The sequence below is a fragment of the Salvelinus fontinalis genome, chromosome 19, assembly GCF_029448725.1.
Source record: "Salvelinus fontinalis isolate EN_2023a chromosome 19, ASM2944872v1, whole genome shotgun sequence".
NCBI lineage: Eukaryota > Metazoa > Chordata > Actinopteri > Salmoniformes > Salmonidae > Salvelinus > Salvelinus fontinalis.
The window spans coordinates 9,661,408-9,675,880 of record NC_074683.1 but is presented as its reverse complement, the minus strand read 5'-3'; the positions used below and the strand labels follow the sequence as shown (position 1 = coordinate 9,675,880).

The window sequence follows — 14,473 nt, the reverse complement described above, 5'->3', positions numbered from 1 at the left end:
GAATTCCAACACTTTGATTGTTGTAGAAGAGGCCTATGAACGACTGCTGTGCTGTTGCAGATTGGTATTGTTTTCTTCTGTCAGCACGTTGATGATTCATATTTGGAAGACCCATTTGCGTCTCAGACCTCGTAAAAGAACCCCAAGAAAAGCACTCGCTGTTTTCCGTCACAATACCTATCATGCTACAAAAGCATTAGATATGCATTAAAGTGCCGCATGAAAATATATTGAAATCCTTCGCTGCTCGGGGATGGTAAAATTGCAGATGTCGTGTGTTGTCATTTATTGTCTCTATCTCCTATGGTTGAGCAGAGTGTGAGGACGTATCTAGGAGAGGGACATGCCACCTCTGGCTCTACCTGTCATTGGGCCTCCTCAATTCAATTCAATCCAATTCCAACTTTATTGTTCCGGTTGGGTAATTCATTGTGCAGCCAGGAATATGGAAGATACAACATGTACAGTTGAAGTCAGAAGTTTACATACACTTAGCCAAATACATTTAAACTCTGTTTTTCACAATTCATGAAATTTAATCTTAGTAAAAATTCCCTGTCTTAGGTCAGTTAGGATCACCACTTTATTTTAAGAATGTGAACTGTCAGAATAATAGTAGAGAGAATGATTTATTTCAGCTTTTATTTCTTTCATCACATTCCCAGTGGGTCAGAAGTTTACATACTCAATTAGTATTTGGTAGCATTGCCTTTAAATTGTTTAACTTGGGTCAAATGTTTTGAGTAGCATTCCACAAGCTTCCCACAATAAATTGGCTGAATTTTGTCCCATTACTCCTGACAGAGCTGGTGTAACTGAGTCAGGTTTGTAGGCCTCCTTCCTTGCACACGCTTTTTCAGTTCTGACACAAATGTTCTATAGGATTGAGGTCAGGGCTTTGTGATGGCCACTCCAATACCTTGACTTTGTTGTCCTTAAGCCCTTTTGCCACAACTTTGGAAGTATGCTTGGGGTCATTGTCCATTTGGAAGACCCATTTGCGTCCAAGCTTTAACTTCCTGACTGATTTCTTGAGATGTTGCTTCAATATATCCACACCATTTCCATCCTCATGATGCCATCTATTTTGTGAAGTGCACCAGTCCCTCCTGCAGCAAAGCACCCCCACAAAATGATGCTGCCACCCCCGTGCTTCACGGTCAGGATGGTGTTCTTCGGCTTGCAAGCATCCCCCTTTTTCCTCCAAACATAACGATGGTCATTATGGCCAAACAGTTCTATTTTTGTTTCATCAGACCAAAAAGTTCTCCAAAAAGAACATTTCTCCAAAAAGTACAATCTTTGTCCCCATGTGCAGTTTCAAACCGTAGTCTGGCTTTTTTATGGCGGTTTTGGAGCAGTGGTTTCTTCCTTGCTGAGCGGCCTTTCAGGTTATGTCGATATAGGACTCGTTTTACTGTGGATTTTAATACATTTGAACCTGTTTCCTTGAGCATCTTCACAAGGTCCTTTGCTGTTGTTCTGGGATTGATTTGCACATTTCGCACCAAAGTACGTTAATCTCTAGGACACAGAACGTGTCTCCTTCCTGAGCGGTATGATTGCTGCATGTTCCCATGATGTTTATACTTGCGTACTATTGTTTGTACAGATGGACGTGGAACCTTCAGGCGTTTGGAAATTGCTCCCAAGGAGGAACCAGACTTGTGGAGGTCTCAATTTTTTTCCTGAGGTCTTTGGCTGATTTCTTTTGATTTTCCCATGATGTCAAGCAAAGAGGTACTGAGTTTGAAAGTAGGCCTCGAAATATATCCACAGGTACACCTCCAATTGACTCAAATGATGTCAATTAGCCTATCAGAAGCTTCTAAAGCCATGACATCATTTTCTGAAATTTTCCAAGCTGTTTAAAGGCACAGTCAACTTAGTGTATGTCAACTTCTGACTCACTGGAATTGTGATGCAGGGAAATAATCTGTCTGTAAACAATTGTTGGAAAAATTACTTGTTTCATGCACAAAGTAGATGTCTTAACAGACTTGCCAAAACTATAGTTTGTTAACAAGAAATCTGTGGAGTGGTTGAAAACGAGTTTTATTGACTCCAACCTAAGTGTATGTAAACGTCCGACTTCAACTGTAAGTGAAATAAATATGTAAGGAGAGTTGAATATAAGTGTTAAAAAGATCCACCAAACAGTGACGTGGTGTGAGGAGGAGCATGCTTGGTGTGCATCTGGGACAGGACATGAGGAGCCTACTGTTGTACACTGGACCTAGACTATCCCCTCATGTTTTCATATGGTCCTTGGCAGCTAAATTGGTAGAGCATGGCTCTTGTAATGCCAAGGTAGTGGGTTTGATTCCCAGGACCACCCATAAGTAAAATGTATGCACACGTGACTATAAGTCCCTTTGGATAAAAGCATCTAGTTAAATGACATCTACTATTATATTTGCGTGCTCTGGCTGAGTTATTTTTTATCTCGGCTTAACGGCGTGATTACTATGTCGGAGCTGATATTTGAGAGCCGACAAAGGGCGTTCCATAAAATCCTATGCTTCTTCTGGCCCAAGCCGGTCAAGCCAGGGTCACCCAAACTAGCCCTCTGAACATGATGGCTCAATCACGCCCAATCAGGACATGAAGAGAGGAGAGCCTGCTGGAGTGGAAATGATCAACAGCTTCTAATCAGAGCCCGATACCTCTATATACTGTATGACTCTGCTACTGAAAATACACTGACACAGTTGAGCCTGTATAACGTTGGCGTGACCTCACTGTGCCTGGCCTATAGGGCCAAAGACTGGTCTGCTTCTCTTCCTCTCTGGTATGAAGTTACAATGCCAGTGTTGCAGTCTTTCTAATTCTTTATGCGGTGTTGAACGTGACCTAAAACTACCGAACTCTTCAATTCCTACTTGTTCTATTTCATAGAATTTTATTTTCAGCAGAGAAAATGTAATTTACAAGGTTTTGGAAAAATGTTGCGAGTGGCCCTACGTTGTCTTATCACGAGTGCATCCCAAATGACCGGTGTTAAATGTAGTGCACTTCAGAGTTATAAAGGGACCTCTCAATGGGATTTGCTGGATAAATAAAGGTTAAATAAAAAAATAGGGGGCTATTTTAGGACGCAGCCCTTCATGTCAAGTGTAGACCTGTAGGTGGAGTGAGAGGCTGTGCTTAGGCTGCACGACAGGACAGAGTAGAGTAGAGGCCGATGCTTGAAGCTACCAGAGTCACTGTCCATTATGCCTCTGCAAGGGGTCAATCAACCCGTGGCGTGGTGGTATGTCATCGGTTTGTACTAGGCCCTATGAAGTAGGACAGGCCGAGACAGAGGGGGACAGGATCTGATTCAGCGCTGGGTGACAGGGCAGTCAGGCCCGAGGACTGACACTCATTGTCATGCCAAACAATGAGCAGAGCTTAGCAGAGCAAAGCGCATGTTGGTACAGGACGACCAGCCTTCATTGTCTCCAACCCTCCTTCCACTAAGCCTGGCACGGACCGAGGGGGGAGACAGGGCTCTCGCCCCCCCTTCCCCCCCCCGCCGGCGAGATGGGCTAGATAAACACGGGCCTTGTTTAATGGTCGTTACCGCGGCCTTCGTCCTGACGCGTCGCATCATTAAGCTGAATAGATGTGTCCCATTTTGTGTTTCAATGACTCTGCAAACTCAATGAATTATACATGGGGACCAGAGCAGAGCCGGTCTATTTGAGGCTGTAATGGACGCGCCACTTAGGCTGTGTTGTCTTTGTTCTTGTTTCATTAGGTTGCCGCCTGTAGTGACAAGTACAGATGTAGGATCTTAATTTGAACCAGTTTGATACACCGGAAAATAATCCTGCATCACCAGGAAATGTGAATTAATGGACATTTTTGTAGGGGTTGATACATTTGTTTCGTAAGAGAAAATAAATTATTACATTTCGAAGTGGAAATTACAAACCTTAGAAGCCTTTTTAAACCTCAAGTACACTATACATTTACATGTAAAGTTATCCTGCAAAAGGGTGATCAAATTACGATCCTACATCTGTAACAGCCTGGTGTGAGAAGCTAATAATGAATGTATTGGATCCACATTTGTCGCGGGCTTCATAAGGCTCGTGATGACCTATCCTCTGGAAATTCCTGTTGAAATGTATGAGAGAGAGGTAAAAGTCATAAAATATGTTTTCTTTTTTGCGTCATAGGCTATTAAAGGACAAGGAGAGGGACGTTGAGGACGACGTCTTAATAATATTGATGGCCACCTGAGAGAGGAAAAGACCGAGCAGATGCACGAGGGGAGGATTGTTTGCTACAGGGTAGAGACGGAGAGTCTAGCTAGCTCTGCTTCGTACAGGAAACTCTGAATCTCCTCCATGCAGGCAGGCGTTCCACAGTGGAGGCGGGCTTGGGGTACAGAGCATGGGTAGGACAGGCTTGGGGTACAGAGCGTGGGTAGGACAGGCTTGGGGTACAGAGCATGGGTAGGACAAGCTTGGGGTACAGAGCATGGGTAGGACAGGCTTGGGGTACAGAGCGTGGGTAGGACAGGCTTGGGGTACAGAGCATGGGTAGGACAGGCTTGGGGTACAGAGCATGGGTAGGACAGGCTTGGGGTACAGAGCGTGGGTAGGACAGGCTTGGGGTACAGAGCATGGGTAGGACAGGCTTGGGGTACAGAGCGTGGGTAGGACAGGCTTGGTGTACAGAGCATGGGTAGGACAGGCTTGGGGTACAGAGCATGGGTAGGACAGGCTTGGGGTACAGAGCGTGGGTAGGACAGGCTTGGGGTGCAGAGCGTGGGTAGGACAGGCTTGGGGTACAGAGCATGGGTAGGACAGGCTTGGGGTACAGAGCGTGGGTAGGACAGGCTTGGGGTACAGAGCGTGGGTAGGACAGGCTTGGTGTACAGAGCATGGGTAGGACAGGCTTGGGGTACAGAGCATGGGTAGGACAGGCTTGGGGTACAGAGCGTGGGTAGGACAGGCTTGGGGTGCAGAGCGTGGGTAGGACAGGCTTGGGGTACAGAGCATGGGTAGGACAGGCTTGGGGTACAGAGCGTGGGTAGGACAGGCTTGGAGTACAGAGCATGGTAGGACAGGCTTGGGGTACAGAGCATGGGTAGGACAGGCTTGGGGTACAGAGCATGGGTAGGACAGGCTTGGGATACAGAGCGTGGGTAGGACAGGCTTGGGGTACAGAGCGTGGGTAGGACAGGCTTGGGGTACAGAGCATGGTAGGACAGGCTTGGGGTACAGAGCGTGGGTAGGACAGGCTTGGAGTACAGAGCATGGTAGGACAGGCTTGGGGTACAGAGCGTGGGTAGGACAGGCTTGGGGTACAGAGCGTGGGTAGGACAGGCTTGGGGTACAGAGCATGGTAGGACAGGCTTGGGGTACAGAGCGTGGGTAGGACAGGCTTGGGGTACAGAGCATGGGTAGGACAGGCTTGGAACTGGGATCAAGCATTTAGAGCCATATGGCAGCAGCAGATGCCTCTCTGCACTGTTTCATCAGAAACACAATCTGGATTCTATAGAAACCTGCTGCATTGGAGTTATTCAGTAGAAGAAGCAACACTGTTTGCCCTTGGCTGTGCATTATCTAGTAGCTCTGAGACCACGTTTACGCCCCTCGGACATTCAAGGCTGCACAGTCAAACAGGAGATGGCAAATAAATGGTGAACCAACCATGTTCATGACATAAGACACCCATTTCTTTGTGTTTACTCACAAACATATGTACATCTTCCAGAATGTGTGATTTAAAGTGGTTTTCTGGTCATAAATGGTCCATGAAAGGATTGTGTTGTATCATGTGACAAGTGTTTTCTGCAGTGAGCCAATGAGAAAGGGAGGAGGCTGTGGAACTGAAGCCTATCTGTGTTATTTTCTTCCTGGAAGGGTCTTTCACCCTTTCCATCCCAAATGGTACCCTATTCCCTATATAGGCTCTGGTCAAAAGTAGTGCAGTACAGATGTAGGATCTTCATTTGATCAGTCTTTTGTTGCTGAGAATTTTCCTGCACGGCAGGATATGCAAACTTGTCGCGTCTTCGAGGTTTAAAAGGACTTCTAACGTTTGTAATTTCCACCTTAAATTGTCTGACTCGATTTGCCCTAACTAAAATGTAACAAAGCCTCCAAAAAAATGTCCATTCATTATAATCCACATTATTTTCCTGCTGTAGCAAACTGTCTCAAATTAAGGTCTTACATCTGCACATAGGGAATAGGGTGCCCGTTGGGACGCAGCCCGTTATCTGTGTTTCTATCAGGCTCTCAAATGTACTTTCTTATACACAACAACACTCTCTGTACCACAATATTAACTCTTGGATTCCGGCGGCCTACTTTTCTCTGTGATGCCAAATGATGACCACAACTCTCTTAGCCTGCACCGTGAACTGTAAAGTCTATTAGTTCAGAGATTTTATGGGCGTTTAAAAGGGGCACTCTTTATCTGTTTTTAGACCCTGCTACTCTGCTGTAGTCTAAACAGATACTCCCGCGCTAGTGATTTGACAGCGTAGCCAGTTAAACTGCACACCCGCTTTGAAGAGATGCATATGAAAGTGTAATGGGCAGAGACATGCACGTATCAGTGATCTTCATGTGCTATCAGAGAAGTTTAATAGTAGGTGTAATGTGGTGTGAGTGCTTCAGTGCTGCTGAGAGTGCATGGGGATAGGTACAAGCTGTTGGGTTTGCACACACACACACACACACACAGTACACTAGCGCTGTTAGATTGCGGTGTTGAGCTTCATTCAGATGGTTGAGCAGTTACAAGATCACCCGTGGCCATATTTTGCTAGGCGTCACTAAAAAGATACCATCGTCTCGAAGACCGCAAACTTTTATTATACTTGATTAAATAACAGAGAACCTGGAATAGCAAGACTCAGACTAAACCGAGATTTCGTCTTAACGTGTTCTCTATGCCATTATCTTTGTTGACTACGTCTATACAATAGTTTTGTTTTACAAATGTGCACACAGATTCTTGGTTCTTGAAACAGAAAATAAGTCCCCCTCGTTTATTCTAGGCGTCTCTAAAGCCGCTGCCGCAAAGGATTTATTGATCATTTCCTTCTAAGTATATCAGTGTCAGTCTTCCTGTCGGGACAGAGAGCTGTAATATACTCTACAGAGGGGTCTGTTTCAGTCCCCGTTCTGGAGTAGTATCCTCTGTTCTGTGTGTGCTAGCGGCGGGAGCAGAGCCACCGTTTCGATGTTCCTACTTCCTGAGGAAACTGCAGCGTGGCCTGTGTCTCTGTCTCTCTCTCTCTGTGTGGAGCGGCAGGGCTTAGCAGAGCTCCCCTCTCCCCTCTCTCTCTGCAGCAGCCAGGCTGCACATGGCCACTACTGAGCTAGGGGAGGGCACAAGGCAATGCAAGGCAGGCGGAGGAGGAGGGGAAGGAGGGAGGGAGAGAGGGCGGGCGGGCCAGAGGGGGAGCACTAGCTAACGCTCTCTTCTGAGCCAAATGAGTCTCCAGTCAAGAGAGACATTCTCGTGGCACCTCCAGAAGTTAAAGAGGGGTGGTGGAGATGAGGCGTGAAGCGTGGGCAGCCTGAAGCCACAGGGCTTACTTCCTCTGGTGGAGTAGAGGGCTGTGACTGGCTACAGTTATATGGAAGGGGCTACAGCTGGGCTGGGGAGAGAGAGAGAGAGCTAGTCTAGCTAGATTATCGCCTATTAAGGTGAGTGGGAATGGGTCTGTGTACGTGAGAGAAAGAGAGAGAAACCGACTGAGTCCCGGCATGTCTGTGTGTGACAGAGCGGTGGTGGCATGGGTGCAAGGAAAGGGCTGTGTGTGTGTGTGTGTGTGTGTGTGTGTGTGTGTGTGTGTTATGTATACATGTAGGTCTAGTAGTGTACTGTGTGTCCTCGCGTTTGTATATGTGAGGCTCTCTTCCTGTGACATGCTGCAGTGCTTGAAGCCAGGCTGAGACACAGAGAAAGAGAGCCCAGGTAGAACCCTAGGCAGGCAGCCTCACTGGGGTTCGATAGTTAGAAAAGTCAGATGCTGCTTCCTGCATTGCTCCCTGCCAACAAGCTAGTAGAATCAAGGTTGAATAACACTGTTTTTACCCAGGCTAAAGTGGTACTTCAATCTCTGTGTGTGTGTGTGTGTGTGTGTGTGTGTGTGTGTGTGTGTGTGTGTGTGTGTGTGTGTGTGTGTGTGTGTGTGTGTGTGTGTGTGTGTGTGTGTGTGTGTGTGTGTGTGTGTGTGTGTGTGTGTGTGTGTGTGTGTGTGTGTGTGTGTGTGTGTGTGTGTGTGTGTGTGTGTGTGTGTGTGTGCGTGTGTGTGTGTGCGCGTTTCAAATGGTTACTTCGTTTTCCAAGGCATAGCGTTTCCCCCGAGCTATTACGGAGCTATTGTGTGTGTGGTGTTTTTGTACGTCCTCTATGGCGCGGCGTCTGTACACACTTCTGTTCCTCAGAGCTGTCAAACTGTTATCCTTCCTCCTCCTCGGCATCATCTTCATCCATGTAGTTTCATTGAACCTTTATTGAAGCAGGAAATCCCGCTCAGACCAGAATACCTATTTTACAGGGGAGCCATTCTGTAAGGCATCTCTGACCTTGTGTTCCTGCCTTTGCTGTCCTTCTGCAGGAGCTCCAGTTTGAGAGGCTGACCAGGGAGCTGGAAGTGGAGAGACAGATTGTGGCCAATCAGCTGGAAAGATGCAGACTTGGGGCCGAATCGCCAGACACTGCTAGCGGCAGGTAATGAGCACACACACATGCATGTATACACACATACACATGCGTGCATGAAAGCACACACACTCACACACACACAGAGAGCCTACATGCTGGTCATAGCTTGGCACATAGCTACTTCCTCAGTTGCAGCAGTGGGCCGTAGTTTAGCCTCTTGGCACAGGAATACAGTGGCGGCGAATTGACATCTAAATGGACTGTGTATATGGAACAGAGATGGCGACGTCATCCTAGACATTCTCATCAATTCACCTTTCAGATTGACGAGCCATGACATTTCTGTGGAAAACAAACACACACAGTATGTTGTCTATGGTAGCAGATGTTGAAAAATGTTTGTGGACAGTAACAGGGGCTGCGTTTGAAAGTCATAAAAGACACACCTTCGCCTTGTGCCCTTGGTGGAATCCCCGCGGCCATCTTTGTCGTTGATTAGCCAAGCAAGGGAAGTTGGCAGCCCTCGTTTTTGATCGAGTTTGCGAGTGTACAATTATGTTCTTAACTGACTGGCCTAGTTAAATAAAGTTTCAATAAAACGAAATAAAAAATTTCTGAAACGCCCCAATAATTCAATTGCCAATGACTGTACATCCGCTAAGAAAAGTCAGCCAATACTTAAAACCAACATTAATTCGGAGAAGTCAACATACAAGTGTAAGTAAAAAAAACGAATGTAAATAAGTTTGAAATTGTGCTACTAATACACATGATGGCTCAAACACGTCTCGTAAAAGTAATGATGTTTTTGTTTGGTTAGCTTTTGGAAACGTTAGCTTGCGCACCACTTTCCCTGACATCACACTTATACATCGTAAATTTCGATTTGACCTGATATAGTAGGATGGATAACATTCGATGTCTGCGGATGCGTATTCTTCTAGCCAAGATATGAAATGCAATCATAATTGACTGTGGCGCGTATAAGGCACACAACAGTTCCATGGTGACTGAAAACACAACCGTGAGTTGAACGTGTGACACATTCCCGGGCAAGAGCGCTCCATATCAAATTCATTCTTCCCTCGCCCCTCGCCCTGCAAGTGTCAACTCCTCAGACGTCATGATACGCCATCCGAAGTGTCCACTTCATTTGAGGGCTGAGGGGAGAGGGTGTGTCTTTTAAGTGTTTGGAATGCAGCCAGGGAGAAATGGCGGGATGTTCACTGCTCGGGCCTCATTTGCAAAAAGCTGAACAAAATGTCAATCTTGCGTCGATTTACAAATTGCACCGATGCACACGTATTTTTGCTAGACATTTTGCGTTGCGTACTTACGTAGGGTATAAATGAGCCTTTGGTGAAGTGCTACTGTACTGTATAGGTTATAGCTAGCAGCCCTTGGGTTGCTGCCTGGGCTGAGGTGGGCTAGAGGAAGTATTCCCAAGACATCAGTTAAGACGGCGTCCTCCTCACGCCTCACGGACCACCACACACAAATATGTCCATGAGAGGCGTCATTAATCACGTTAGCCAATAGGGTTGGGGCGATTTTGCGATCGCGTCGTCTATCGACGATGTTTGACAGCCATCGTTGATGGTGAGGACATCGCGATGTCACAAACGATGTCACTGAGTTTTGGTGGACGCTCTTGTGTCATATTCTTTCCATTTTTTTTATGATGGATTTAACGCTGCCCGGGGGGATGTTCAATGTTTGGGATGTTTTTTTAGAACCCCGCCCTTATTGGTGCCACTCCAGAACTTTATCCTCGTGTTGTTCTGTTAGCTCCTTGCGCTTAATGATGCTGTTAGTTTAGATATGCTCTCTAGTAAACTCTGGGACTTTCCACAAAAAGGTGTATTTAATCTGAGATCACATGACACTTTAGTTGCACACAGGGGGACTCCATTCAACTAATGGTGTGACTTCTGAAGGTGATCGGTTGCACCAGAGCTTATTTAGTGGTGTCACAGCAAAGGGTGTGAGTACTTACACAATCAAGACTTTATCGTTTTTTTATTTATAAATAATTTGAAAAAATATGCTTAAAAAAAAAAATCCCACTTGAACATTAGACTTTTTTCTGTAGATCAGAGACAAAAAAATCCTAATTAAATCAATTTTAATTACAGGTTGTAACACAATAAAATGTGGAAATGTCGAAAGGGGGGGTGAATACTTATGCAAGGCACTGTAGATTGTAGAAAGAGCGGAAAGCACCAAAGATGCACAAAATGTCAGATAGGGCCTAACGTCGTTTTTCCCTCTCCTGGCTTATTGCTTGAAAATTGTCATTTCCTTTTTCTCCCCGTTACCCATTCGATGTGAATGTTACTTGTCGGCCTAGGCATAGTGTCACGCCCTGGCCATAGAGAGGTTTTTATTCTCTATTTTGGTTAGGCCAGTGTGATTAGGGTGGGAATTCTATGTTTCTATTTCTTTGTGTTTGGCCGAGTGTGGTTCCCAATCAGAGGCAGCTGTCTATCGTTGTCTCTGATTGGGAATCATACTTAGGCAGCCTTTTTTTCCAGCTGTGTTTTGTGGGTAGTTGTTTTCTGTTCTGTGTCTGCACCTGACAGAACTGTTTTGTTTTGTTCTACTTTATTATTTTGTTTCAGTGTTCAGTTTGATTAAACATCATGAACGCTTACCACGCTGCACCTTGGTCTCCTTCTACTTCATACGACGAGCGTTACACATTGCCTACTCTTTAATGATCAACCGTTAAATGAATCTATAGGCCTAACGAAGTTCCATCTCAGAAAGTTGTTTGCAATTAACCTAAATAAAAACATAGCTTGTACAGTAATAATGAGAGAGAGAACAAACAATCGCAAGATAGACTAATCAAATATGACGTTTCAACAAACCGGGTACATTTCTGCTTTACTTGACCAAAGTATCAGCAAAAATGAATTATACCGTCGGAAAATCAAACATACAGTAATATAGGCTTACACATCGGCTAGGCTACCGTTTACGTTCAAATCGCTGAGCTTTTCCTATGTCTGGCTAACTCTCCTCACTGCTCACGTTGAGATGCTATATGGACATCATCTTGTGTATTGCCGTTGCTGGATTTATTTACGGAACTGATGAGTTTTTCTGCGTCCTAAATGGGACCCTGTTCCGCTAAATAGTGCGTTACTTTTGACAAGCGCTGGTCAAAAGTAGTGCACTATATAGGGAATAGGGCTCCATTGGTGACGCACACCAGTAATCCACCTATGCAGCATTGGATAACAGTTAATAATTTTTTTTGGGGGGGGGGGTCATACCTCTTGGTGTTGCTGTTTGAAGAACGTGATGGTGTGCTGTTGAGTAGGAATGTTAATTGTGAAATGCGGCTGGGGAAAATAAGAGAGGAGGTTAATGGCCTGTGACTTTTGAAGGGAAATTGCTTAATGGACACATTTTAGTGGCTGCTATTAATACCGGGTTCTCTGTTGGTTTATGCATATCGCCACTTTTATTAAGTCAGTCAGTCAGGGATGCACTGTGCTGCTGTGAGAAGATTATTATCGGTCTGGTGTCTTGACTAATGGAAAAGGCATGTCGGGTTGTGTGGGACACTGTCCGCGTCTGAAATGATACCCCATGTAGTGCACTACTTTTTACCACAGACCGTAGGGAGTAGGGTGCCATTTCAGACACACCCAGTGGACACAATGTGTTATGTTGATGAAATGCGGTCTCAAGTAGCTATGTCTCTTTGTGGCTCGCCCGTTGGAAGTCATTTGCCATAGCCAGTATAGTTCTATGTGGGTATAGTGCTTCCGCTCTTGAAAGTAGAGTGTACCCTGATTCATGAAAGCTCCTTTCTTGACTAGTAATAACCCCGAGGTCCTCATATGAAGCATCTCCTCGTCCAATAGCAGCACTCAGTGTGAGTGTCCATTACAGCTCTCAGGGCTCAGCGAGCTGCAGATAGAGAGAGGCCTGGCCAGAGAGTCTCCAAACAAAGGCTGTCCTACAGAGAAAATTGTTGTCAAAATTGGCAACCGGGCTATTTGCTGCTATTTCCTCCACAAGAGGCTTCTACAGACTCAATGAGAGTGAATCTAGTCATGATATTGATACTATTTGTTGACGTTAGCAAGGTACAAGTACCATTTTCTCCCTACAGGATAGGGGAAATTTCCTCTGGCCATATTCTCAGCACTCACAATCGATACAGGCCTACATTATAACAGGGTGTGGTTTTACAGGGTTGTTTTCAACCTGGTCACTTCTACACAATGAATTCCAATCATGTGATGGCCATGGGCAGTTCAGAGGTTGTGGCCTTTTGGCGACCCTAACAAGAGTAATCGGTTTTGAGAGATCATATTATGGCCCGGTGGCCAGAGAGCTGTATGGTGCTGCCTGCACTGTACTGACTGGGTCATTCCTACCCTGCGGTGCCCTTTGGACCTACTACCTTATGGAGGGAAAAGTATATATTAGTATATATATATATAGATTTTTTGTTGTTGTATTCTGTCAGAAAAAGGACGTGTCACTTTCAGAAAAACATATTGGTCAATCTCAGACACTTTTATGTTCATTTTACAACCTATTAGGTGCCTAATCCTAATAGGGTGGAAGTGTGGAGCCTGAATTAGCCATAGTGAGTGAGCAAGATTGAGCTAGCATAATGGTGAACACTTGAACATGAGTTTAACTTCTCTATCAAACACATGTTTACATTTTGAAACGTGGCTAATTTACTCTATCATTTAGCGTAACAGGATGGAAATGTATGAGTATGACATACAGACCGACAACATGAAACGTGGAAAAATAGATCGAACTGAGTATTTATATTTATTTACCTTTGCACTATTGTTTTCCCACCAAAGAAATGTTGACACTTCCTGAATATGGTGTCATTGTAGGAAGGGGTTGTTTTCTTAAATGGAGAATTACAACAAACTAACAGGGTGGAGAGCGATATCAGAGACACATAGCACATCTTAAATGAAATAATAATAATAACGAAAACAATAATCATGAAAAAAACGTTATTGATTGATGACTAGGAGAAACGTTATTGATGATTGATGACTAGGAGAAACATTATTAATGATTGATGACTAGGAGAAACGTTATTGATTGATGACTAGGAGAAACGTTATTGATTGATGACTAGGAGAAACGTTATTGATGATTGATGACTAGGAGAAACATTATTAATGATTGATGACTAGGAGAAACGTTATTGATGATTGATGACTAGGAGAAACGTTATTGATTGATGACTAGGAGAAACGTTATTGATTGATGACTAGGAGAAACGTTATTGATTGATGACTAGGAGAAACGTTATTGATTGATGACTAGGAGAAACGTTATTGATGAGTGATGACTAGGAGAAACGTTATTGATGATTGATGACTAGGAGAAACGTTATTGATGATTGATGACTAGGAGAAACGTTATTGATTGATGACTAGGAGAAACGTTATTGATTGATGACTAGGAGAAACGTTATTGATGATTGATGACTAGGAGAAACATTATTAATGATTGATGACTAGGAGAAACGTTATTGATGATTGATGACTAGGAGAAACGTTATTGATTGATGACTAGGAGAAACGTTATTGATTGATGACTAGGAGAAACGTTATTGATTGATGACTAGGAGAAACGTTATTGATTGATGACTAGGAGAAACGTTATTGATTGATGACTAGGAGAAACGTTATTGATGATTGATGACTAGGAGAAACGTTATTGAGTGATGACTAGGAGAAACATTATTGATGCTTGATGACTAGGAGAAACATTATTGATGATTGATGACTAGGAGAAACGTTATTGATTGATGACTAGGAGAAACGTTATTGATGATTGATGA

General features: G+C 44.5%; 1 protein-coding gene across 4 annotated transcripts in view; it reads left to right on the top strand.

The window, feature by feature from the left end:
- Window positions 1–14,473, top strand: part of LOC129816331 (plakophilin-4-like) — a 144,909-nt gene that overhangs the window by 52,510 nt on the left and 77,926 nt on the right. For all 4 annotated transcript variants that reach the window (XM_055870696.1, XM_055870697.1, XM_055870695.1 and 1 more), the window contains one exon: window positions 8,582–8,694. In XM_055870696.1, the coding sequence (XP_055726671.1) occupies window positions 8,582–8,694 (113 nt within the window). The remainder of the gene's footprint in view (window positions 1–8,581; window positions 8,695–14,473) is intronic.